Genomic DNA, 11,539 nt, shown 5'->3' on the forward strand with positions numbered 1-11,539 from the left:
CGCATCAACCTGCAGCGGTGTGTATTTATGTGGTCAGAGAGTCTCTTATTGAATTGTAATTTTCTCCTAAAGTACTGCGGGGGCGCACATTCTATTCTCTCTCTCAACCTTTGTAAATGGAATATCGGAATAAACATTAGCTCACCTTTGGCAGAACTCTGTGTGCCCATCGTACTTTTGATTGATGAAAATAAAAACAGCCGTTTTCTGGCGTACAAAAGATTCAGAATATTCAGTCTGATATTCATCAAAAAGCAGGATGCTAATTTAAAGAGAACCTGTACCTTGCTCTTTACAGCTGCAAAGATTTACTTCTGCTTTGGCTCTTGAAAAGATGAGTGTGTGCTGCTGGGGACGGGGAAGTAAAGGGTATGTAAACTCCCCAAAAATTCATACTGCAGCCAGGGGCGTCCCTTACACTGTGGGATGCTGGTGGTGCACGTTACAGGAAGGGGGGATGTTGGCAGTGCATGTTATCGGGAGGGGGGTGCATGGTACCTCTGTCTAGCTTCCCGCCCAGCTCACTGACTTCACTGAAACCAGCAAGAAACCAGCCAAAGTGTCCCACTCAGCTCCTGGCAACCAATGACATCAGTGAGCTTTGGGGGGACCAGACAGAGCGCCACAGGTTGCTAAGAGCTCTTAGCAACCTGGGATGCTGTGGCCGGCGTCCCACTCAGCTCCTGGCAACCAGTGACATCACTAAGCTGGATGGGATGCCAGACAGAACATCACAGGTTGCTAAGAGCTCTTGGCTGGAAAGGGGGTGGCAGGCACACCTGCCGTCCTCCCCATGTTAGCCAATGAGATTCCACCTCAGGCTGCCTCATTAGAGGGACGGCCCTGACTGCAGCTTATCAGTACTTTGATGTGTTGGCTGCATTAGTTGCCTTTTTTCAGGCTTTCATCCTTCATTTTTTCACCCAGTGATCCTGCCAGTAGCAGACTTCCTGTCCTAGGGTGACCACACTCACTCCCTGCACTATGGAAAAGCAGTGTTGTCAGCATTCTACTCTTCTGGAAAGGCGTCCACAAGGTTTAGGAGTGTGTCTATGGGAATGTTGGACCATTTGTGAGGTCAGGTACTGATGTTGGACGAGAAGGCCGGGCTCGCAGTCTCCGCTCTAATTCATCCCAAAGGTGTTTTGTCGGGTTGAGGTCAGGACTCTGTGCAGCCAATCAAACTCCTCCACCCCAAACTCCCCCATCCATGTCTTTATGGACCTTGCTTTGTACACTGGTGTGCAGTCATGTTGGAACATACAGATCTCTCAATTAAAGAGAACAAATATCGGAACATACCTCGAATGAGGTGCTTGCCGTGGCCCAAGAGAAAAAATAAAAGAAACAACAGCATACGGATAGAAATGGAAATAAGAGAGGATGAAGACAATCTGCACCATTTTAATGTCACAGCGCTGATTATTTATTGGACCCACTATGTTCACATGCTACAGGAAGGGAAATGTTCACCTTAACCGGAATCGGAAGTTCTCCTTTAAACTGTCTTCCAGAAGTACCTGATGTTGACTACAAATCTGAACCACAAATGCACTTTTCCCAATCCTGACCTCTCATCGCTTCTTCCAAAGGGTCTAATCCTGGCAGAGAAGCGGGTCGTGTCTTATGTCTTAAAGTTTGTGTAAGAAGGCCTGCTGAGAGATGAAAATAATGAACGCTGTTCTTGGGCATTCGTGACTCAGTTCTTTAAGCCCTTGACCTAATATGTTGCTGTAACTGGGGCAGCTGTAACCCTTTTTATGCCATCCTGTAAAGGTAAAGTGGACTTGGATTATAAAGAAGAAAAAAAGGTGCCTTTGCAGTGAGGCTACCCCCGCACTGCCGGTGCTCATTTTGTCTAGGGAGCGAAAATAAAGTACATATACTGATCCTCGGTGCGATCAGCACTCACCTTTCTACCCTTGCACCCCAGCTGTGGAATGTCAATCGACCGCCAAAAAATGTGATGATGAAGCGGTCCCTAGACCGCCGAAGCCTGGGGAAGAAGAGGCTATCGGGACCGGTCTAGCAGCCCAGGGTTACTGAGAATCAGGTGAGTATATCTGCTTTATTTGAGCCCACATGTTGGAATGATGGAAAGAGTTCTTTAACGGGAATCTGTGCTTTGCCCATGCACAGCAAAGCCACATGTGCACTTAGAGAGACTCGGTCACCTTGCCCATGTAGGGGAAAGATAAAAGGTCCCTGCAAAGGATCCTTCTCCCCAATCCATTAATACTCGTCTTAGCAACACTCCATCTCTGCTTTTTACTTCATCACAGCATGCACCAAGTAATCCAAAATAAATGTTAATTGTGCTCTGAAAGTACCCTGGAAAATCAGCCCTTTGTATTGAATTCCTAGGCACTCTTGTATTGTAGCCTTATAGCTTTTTATCTGCAGTGTGAGATCTGAGGCACAGTTGCCTCTGACTGCTAGTGCTGGGATATTTGGCGTGAGATTTGGTGATATCACTGCTGTGTTGCTCACTGTTCTCCTTGCTGGATGTTCTGGGATGAAGAAGCAGAGCACTGCCTCTACCAAGATGGCCACCTCCACATAGAGACAAGGTGCAGAACAAGGCGTGGTAAGTCAGTAATGAGAAATATATCAGCTGTAGGTTAGTGATGGCAGGTTAGGCTAGTGATGGAGCAGCAAGATGGTCAACAAAGCACTAGTTGCTGTTGAACTACATAGGATCCCACATAAGATAATTGGAGTTGTAGTTTAGCAATTTGCTCCCAGATGAATTGTTGTCCAGATTAGAATCTCCCATGTGATAGGAGGAATTCCAATGACCCACGCTGAGCCCCAACCTTGACCCTATTGGACACCTTTGGGATTAATTGTAACACCGATTGACAGCCAGGTCTTCTCATCCAACATCAGTACCTGACTTCAAAAATACTTTTTTGGGTAGAATTAGCAGATATTCCCCACAGACACCCAAAATCTTGTGGAAACCTTCCTAGAAGAGTGGAGGCTGTTATAGCTAAAATGGGGCGGGGGGAAAACTCCATATTAATGGCCATGGCTTTGGATGGGGATGTCCAGAAACTCATATCGGAATGATAGTCAGAGGTTCACAAACTTTCAAGTTTCATATAGTGTATTTCTGAACTATGGAAGAAAAATTTAGTTACGGGGTAGGGCCTGAGAACAGATGTACTGGATGCGAAAGAAATAATATCGCAACAATGATTTAGGATATTTGCCATACTTGGAATATGATAATACTTACTGCAAAGGACACATGGGCAGGGTTGGGCTAAATGGTAGGCAGAAGAGGTGACCGGCTTGGGCATTTCAGCAGAGTGGGCAGGGTGCAAGAAAGTGCAATGTATGCTGCTGAAGTAGTTGACAACTCATGGGGGGAGCACTTTGACCTTTTCTCCTTAGGTGCTAATGGGCCTTGTCCTGCCACTGCACACGGGGCAGCAGAAGACCTGGGACATTTGCTCTGGGTGCTAGCAATGCTCCTGTCCCTAACACAGACCACCCTCAAATACCCTAAGGCACGTGTGATTGGAGCCAATTAATCTACTAGTAACTTTCTTTTTGGGAGAAGGCTGTAGTCCCCAGAGAAAACCCACAGAAACATGGAGCAAGCATACACCAATACACCAAGGCTGAGCTGCAAGAGCCTTAAAGGAGAACTATGGGCAACATTTTTTTCCCCATAGTTCTCAGTGTCACGGGAGGACATATACTGTGTCCTCCCATGACCCGAAACTCAGTATATAGCGGGCTATTGCCCCCCCCCCCACCTATATGCTGAGCGCGCCACAGACGGGACGGATCCCAACAATACTCTAGAGATCCACCCAGCTGGCTGATTGACAGCTGGCTCTGCCTATCTAGAGGCAGAGCCAGCTATGCCTGCCCTCTCCCTTGTCTGTCCCTGCAGTCAGCGCTGGAGGATCTAAGAGGGGAGGGGAGAATCCCTGCAGGGATTTTTGACAGATAGTCACCGCTCTCTGCAGGGAGATGATCGGAATGGGAGGGGATCTGCGGTATGTTTCCGCTCACTTCCCGATCAATAGAGGCGATGTGTGACAGTTTCATGGTCACAGGTCGGCTCTAACTATAGTTCTCCTTTAAATCTAATGACCTGAGTGTCTTTCAATTTACATGTACTGTAATAACAGCTGACTCCATATACTATAGCTCAACCCAGAATAATCCAAAGAGATGCTGCAAATGCCATATTTGTCTTCTGCTGTGCTGTGTAAGAGAAGTAAACATAAACCATCTTCCAGATGGCACAGCCTTTCGACCAGAATGTGTGAGACTCACTGAAAGTATTATGCAGAATAAATTAAGTTACCAAAACACAAACTAACCTTTATGGTCTTGGAATTCTTTTATAGTTACCCACTAGATGGCACTCCTGGCAATGCAATATCGTAAGCAATTCTGCACAGGCAGCAAAATACATACAAAGACACTTTATTAGCCCTGCATTGAGAAAAGAGATCCAGCAAGGCATAACCAGGCAGCACAGCCTCTATATTTATGTATTACAGGTATTTATATAGCGCTGACAATGTATGCAGCACTTTACATAGTTGCACATTCACATCAGTCCCTACCCTCAAGGAGCTTACAATCTAAGGTCCCTATCTCACATACATAGAGGGTCAACTTAGAGAGGAGCCAATTAACCTACCTGCATATCTTTGGAGAGTGGGAGGAAACTGGAGTACCCGGAGGAAACCCATGCAAGCACAGGGAGAACATGCAAACTCCTTGCAGATAGTGACATCGTAAAATAAGAATATTTACGTCAAATTGATGTATTTAGTTGTACTTGTATATCTCAAAACTTTATTATTTTATTAAGACTATGCGTTTCCCTAAATTCCTTTTTATTTGCAATATTTGTAATTGAATCTAATTGCAAGTCCTTTGGCAGGTGAAACCCTTTCCAGTACACCTATGCTTCTTTGCCCATGCAGGCTAATGTTATCTTATTGGAGCAAAGGGTTACAATCCAAAAGCCAGCGCTTGCGCAGAATATCAGGTCTATCAAACAACTTGTCTATACTTCAACCATGGATCTACAGATTCACCCTCCACTCCTCAGACTCTTGTTATTGTGATGCAGTCCTCACCAAATTCCCTTTCTCTCTATGTCACCCTGTCAAAAATCTTCCCCCATGGCCCTTCCTGTCACTCTGGCAATGACCCTGGATTACTGTAGCATCGACCTCATCCACCACCTTCAGTCAATTTATCTGTTCAGCTTCATTGTCCTTCCTCTTGCCCCTATGACTCTCACGTCTGCCTAACCAACATTCCCCTCTGCCATGTCTACATTTCTTAATGCCACTTTAACCTTACCATGATTCCTGCTTTCTGTGTTCTCCACAAACAACTCACCTAAAAGACCCCTTTCATGCTGGCGGTCCAATTGGGTCCGCATGTCAGTTTTTCAAGCAGACCCAATGCTAGTCTATGGGCAGCCAGGTGTAAACTGACACCTGTCCATTTACACCAGGTTACCCCTGACTCCAGCCAGGTCCGTAAAAACAAACTGAACTGAGTTACTTTTTGCCAGACCTGAACGTGCCAGATTGGGGGATCATCTGATGTAAACAGACATATGTCCGGTTACATCCGACTACCCATAGACTGACATGAGGTCCGGCAGTTTTAGTTCTTACCTCCATCTCAAGATAGAGGAAAAAACTGGGAAAACTGGGAAAAAAACTGGACGCACACAGATGTCACAGCGGTAACAGCCTATCCGTACCACTCCAATCAGAAGGGGATCTGTGCACCATTCCCCTCCTGATCAGCCTGTGTAAGAGGGACCTTAAGCCAATACCCTCACTGGTACTTCCACAATCCTTCCCCAATATGTCATGCTGACAGACCACAATCCTGCCCTCACAAACATAGTTGAGAATAATAAATGTGGGTTGATATATAAGATACCACATCCATATATAGTACATTGTTTAAAAATAATGGGCACCAAACCAAACGGTGAAAGAGTTCAATAGCGCCTCTAATTGTTCTAAATTCGAACAGACAACATATTTTAGGGGCAGCAACACTTCTCCTTCATCTGGACTTAAAATGGAATAAGGACTTGAATGGACTCAGAAGACACTATAACCAAATGGTCTTATGCATATGATTTGGTATAAACTCTTCCTTAGGACTGGAATTGTAATTGTACACTCAGCAGCAAGGCTGCTTTTAAATTGAACATTTTTATATATAGGAAATAAAATGAAGAATTATATAACATAAGTAAGTTTTGGTACCACAAAGGCTGATTCCTCTATTCCAAGTTGTCCTCCAGCCTTTTACTTTATTTGAATACTACTCCCAAGGTAACTGACTTCCAGTTATTCATACTCCAACCCAATTATACCCAACCTGCCCTATGCTCATCTGTTCCTACTGGCTGTAGCAGGGGTTTGAACTCACAATCTCACATTTGTACAGCTGAGCGTCAGCCAGACTTGCTTGTGGTGCCTAGGGTTTTATTGGACATAGCAACCCAACCTACAACCCATATGTATTTGCAGCATTCAGCTTACCCATCAGCCCTTTTCGGCACAGCGCCTCAGACAGCCTTCACATCAAACAGAAAGAAAATGAAAAGACAGGACTGTGTCACACAAATGACAAGATTGATAGTGTGACATTGAAGGGTCATGGGAGTACTAGTGAGGGGGAGTGCTGTACGTGACCAGGGAGATTAGAGTTGGCCTTTCAGACTTTATTTTTCCTTAGAAGCATTATTTCAGGGGTGTCTTTCCTTCAAGGCTTTGGTTTGACATATCAGGTTTGTTTCTGGAACAATGATAAAATATCAGAGCGGCACTAGTATGCCTCAATCACTATGGATCAGGATCCGCACCTGCTCAACCTTATTCCTTCTCAGTTGTCAATATGGCAAAATTGGGATGTCCAGATTAAAAGCAGATGGATGACAACTGTAGGTTGAATGGAGGTGCGAGTGAGTAAGTGAAAGGTGAATATATGCTGCTGGGGGAAATGGGCTGTCACAATATCCGGAAATCCGTGCCGGATTTTCGATATGCTCCCTGTTTCTGGGCTGTCAGCCTATGGTGTCTCACAAGGCTGCAGCCAATCTGCTCTCCTTCTCCCCTATTTAGGAGTAGGCTTTACAATATATGTCCAACCGAAAGAAAAAAGCTGTCCATGTAAAAGAGATATCTGAAAGCTGTGAAGGGCAAGACCAACAGATAAGCGCTCTCTCCGAAGAGGTGGGGGGAATTTTGGGCGCAGGTGGGCTTCTCCTGGTGTGTGCGGACCGGGGTGTCCGTGTTTGTGCTCAAAGGGATACCTCCATACCTTTGCAGGACAATGTGACAGTGGATCTGCAAAGAGCCCCCCTTGACCTCCTTATACCATCCCTCTCAACTTTCGAACTTGAGAAAGAGGGACCCTTCTGCCCTAAATTGCTGTAAATTGCTATCCCGCTTTAGTTTGTTTGACTAATCTTGACTCCGTCTCCTAGCCCACCTTCCTCCATTCCCTATCCTGCACCACCCCCTCCATACACAGCCCCTACGAGGACTGTAAGGCACTGCATTTATAAATTACACCAAACTCCACCAATGTGGTGACATCAGGGAGGTAGCATTCCACCGTCTAAATACAACAGTGAGCAGTGGGACTGACATTTTATAGGCACCGGATGCTGAAATGAGCAGTGCAGCACCTGAATGGAAACTGGGTGGGTTCGCTTGACCCGGGATTTGGTTTAAATCCAAGGACAGTCCCACTGAAACCCAGACACTTGGGAGGTATGTCTTATCCCAGGGGTTAGGCAGCTTGGCACACTAGCTGGAGTGAAGCTACAGATCCCATCATGAGCCATGCCTGTGGCTGTCAGAGTCTTGCAATACCATATGGGAACTTATATTTTCACCACACCTGGAGTGCTGAGTTTGCCTTACCCTAATACCTCCTTCCTCTCCATTGCAACTGGCAATACTACCTGGTGCTTCTTAGTATGGAGTCAAATGTGACCTCCTTTCCTGTGACTGTGCTTGCATCTAACAGCCAGTCACTAGGCCCAAGCACTGCCAAATACCTGAGGAAGTGACGACTTCTACTTTTTGCTGACATAGCTTATTCTAAAGCTGGCTGTGACCAACGAAGGAGAATTGATTTAGGGCAGGCAAGATGAGTTTATGTGGTTCCAGGGCCGAGACACTGTTACTTTGCCCTGCATGGGCAAGGCGACAGCGCATCTTGAAACATGTCCCTTACTACCTGAAATACGAGGCTATTAAAGGTGGCGATCAGCGGAACTGCAGATAGCAGTTTCTATCACTCCCTGTTGCCCTCTCCGGTCTCCACGGTGTAGTGATTTTATTTGCATGGTATTAGAGTGAAAGTACGTATGCTACAAGTCTCCCCCCACGCCCATTGCTTGCTCCAGTCAGTGACCCCGTGTCTCTTTCTTTTGCCTCTTCCAGCTATTTTCTGCTGGCTTTCTAATAAGCTCCTCTGACAATGAGCTGCGTGTGTAGATTTACATAAGTCTGTCCCCTTAGCAATATGTTAATATTAATGTTTGCATACGGGAAGGTAAGCAGTATTTCGCCTAATGATCCAGCAGCAGCTAGGACATTCTTCTTTCTGATACAGAGCCTCGTAGAAATTAGGTCACTCCGCTGCACAGCTTCCAAAAGTGCCAAAGCTCAAAGCAGGCCGGCTTACAGAGTTTCTAAATGTGAAGGATTTGGCAGCCTGACAGAAGTAGGCCTGAAATGTCACAAAAGCCCGTCTTCCCAGCATCTCAATTCCATCATGACAGTGAACAGTATATTGAAACAGATCTCTGGGTAAACATTATATAAATACATACAGTGATACCTTGGTTTAAGAGCATAATTCGTTCCGGAAGCATGCTTGTAATCCAAAGCGCTTGTATATCAAAGCGAATTTCCCCATAGGAAATAATGGAAACTCAGATGATTCGTTCCACAACCCAAAAATATTCATATAAAATGATTACAATACTGTACTGTAATATAATACTGTACAAAATATAAAGAAAAATAAACAATTACAGGTACTGTACCTTTGTGGTTGGTGTGAGGGAGACGAGAGAGAGGAGAATTATTGTGTAGGGCGACTTTCACTATCACTCAAGGAATCACTGCTATCTCTTGGCTCAATGGAATCTTTTTCATTTCGTGAAACCTTAACAAGGAATCTATCCAATGACACTTGCTTTTGCCTCCTTTTGAGGATTTCGCGGAAATGTGACATTGCATTGTCGTTAAACAGATTCATCGCTCGCACTGCTACAGCCTTATTCGGGTGGTGCTTTTCTACAAAATTTTGCACTGTTTCCCACATTTTACACATCTCCCTAATCTTATTTGAAGTGAGGGATTCCTGCGCCTTATTCTCATCCTCCTCTGCAGATGAGATCTCCTCCATAACCTCCTGCTGTTGCTCGCAATGCAGATGCATCAGTTCGTCAGTGGTCAGCTCCTGGCCATGTTCCTCCACCAGCTCTTGAATGTCGTCCTCATTCACCTCCAGTCCCATGGTCTTCCCCAAGGACACAATTTCATCAACAACTGGCGACTCCTGTTCATAAGCAGGCCCCTCTAATCCATGTCCAAAAACGCAATCAGGCCACAGCTTTCTCCAAGCAGAATTCAGGGTTCTCTTGGTGACCCCATCCCAGGCTTTATCGATGATCTTGAGGCAGTTCACGATATGAAAATGATTTTTCCAAAACTCTCGAAGGGTAAGGTTTGTTCCTTCGGTCACCTCAAAGCATCGCTGAAATAGTGCTTTGGTGTAAAGCTTTTTAAAGTTGGAAATGACTTGTTGATCCATTGGCTGGAGGATTGGAGTGGTGTTGGGAGGAAGGAACTTAACCCTAATGAACTCGAATTCTTCCAGTAAGTCGTCCTCAAGGCCTGGAGGATGAGCAGGAGCATTATCCATAATCAGCAATGCTTTGAGTGGCAGATTCTTTTCTAAAAGGTATTTCTTCACTGCAGGACCGAAGACCTCGTTGATCCACTCAACGAACAAGATGCGAGTGACCCAAGCCTTGCTGTTGGACCTCCACATAACATTTAACTGGCTCTTCTGCACCTTACATTTCTTGAAGGCTCGTGGATTCTCGGAATGATACACGAGCAGGGGCTTGACTTTGAATTCCCCACTTGCATTAGCACAAAACAAGAGGGTAAGACGGTCTTTCATGGGCTTGTGACCGGGCATTGCATTCTCTTCTTCTGTAATGTAGGTCCTCTTTGGCATCTTTTTCCAAAAAAGCCCCGTCTCATCGCAGTTAAAAACTTGCTCCGCCAGGTAACCCTCGGAAACCATGAGCTTCTGGAACTCGGTAGCGAATGCCTCAGCTGCCTTAGTGTCTGAACTCGCAGCCTCTCCGTGCCTCACAACACTATGGATGCCACTTCTCCTCTTAAAATTATCAAACCATCCCCTGCTTGCCTTGAAGAGTTCTTCATTTTCTGTAGACGTACCTGGCAGTTTACTTATGAGGTCAGTATGCAAGGCCTTTGCCTTCTCACAGATAATGTTCTCACTCACAGTATCACCTGCTAGTTTCTTCTCATTTATCCAAACCAGAAGCAACTTTTCTACATCTTCCAGAATAGGTGGCCGTTGCTTTGATATTCTTGTGACTCCTTTTGCTGCATCTACCCCCCTTATTTCTTCTTTCTTTTTTAATATTGTGCAAATGGTCGATGTAGACTTCTTATACAATCTTGCAATTTCGGTCACTCGCATACCTCGTTCATACTTATCAATAATTTCCTTCTTTACTGCCACTGTAATCATCTCCTTCTTACTGCCTCTCTTTTCAGCTATCATCTCCTTCTTACCGCCTTTCTTTTGAGCTTTTTGGGGCCATTGTACAGTGTATACAGTCGCACGGACAGATGACCGAGATGATCACCCACAATCCCTGTGATCGGCGTCACGTCCTGCTCGTATATCAAGGCAATCGCTCGTATATCAAGGCAAACTTTCTCTGAAATGTTTGCTCGTCTTGCGGAACACTCGCAAACCAAGTTACTCGTAAACCGAGGTATTACTGTAGTTGTTAGCTCACCCTTCCACCTGAAACAGTATAAAATACCTGTTATGATACCTTTCACGTAAATGCATTTTAAGCTTGTGATATGGCTCGGGCTGCCATATTTGAAAGTGGCAAATTCTAAGTAGAAAAAAAAGTGAGGTCAGAGACATGGCTATGCTGCCTGGCAGGGGTGCCACCTTTTTTTTCAAGCGAAACCCAAACACTAGCGACGTGCTGACATTTTTTTTGGAGTCGCGGCATTTCATATGTAAATAGGGCCACCCATTCATATATAAATATCACAGTTCAGACTATTTTTAGTGGGGGCCAGTAGCCCCTATCTTAATTTTGGTTGCCTCTGTGTGCCTGACGTCTTGTGTCCGGGTTTCTGCTGCCATGAAACCCGGACACAGCATTCAAAACCCGGACTGTCCAGGTGAATCCTGGACAGGTGGCAACCCTAGTGCCCGG

General features: G+C 45.3%; 1 protein-coding gene across 1 annotated transcript; it reads right to left on the bottom strand.

The window, feature by feature from the left end:
* Window positions 1–4,168: 4,168 nt before the first annotated feature.
* LOC108785652 (tigger transposable element-derived protein 1-like) lies at window positions 4,169–10,860 on the bottom strand. Its single transcript, XM_018554774.1, has 2 exons — window positions 9,356–10,860; window positions 4,169–4,295 (listed from the first exon to the last, which is right to left on the bottom strand). Exons 1-2 carry the CDS (start codon window positions 10,858–10,860, stop codon window positions 4,169–4,171), a joined length of 1,632 nt encoding a protein of 543 aa, XP_018410276.1.
* Between the last annotated feature and the right edge of the window lie 679 nt (window positions 10,861–11,539).

Source organism: Nanorana parkeri, unplaced genomic scaffold (assembly GCF_000935625.1).
Source record: "Nanorana parkeri isolate BGI_ZX_2015 unplaced genomic scaffold, ASM93562v1 scaffold173, whole genome shotgun sequence".
NCBI classification, from domain to species: Eukaryota; Metazoa; Chordata; class Amphibia; order Anura; family Dicroglossidae; genus Nanorana; species Nanorana parkeri.

Coding starts and splice junctions, on each gene's coding strand:
- LOC108785652 (XM_018554774.1), bottom strand. CDS start 10,860: ATGATAGCTGAAAAGAGAGGCAGTAAGAAGGAGATGATTACAGTGGCA. Junction 4,296..9,355: donor ATTAGGGAGATGTGTAAAAT/GTGGGAAACAGT, acceptor TAATACTTTCAG/TGAGTCTCACACATTCTGGT.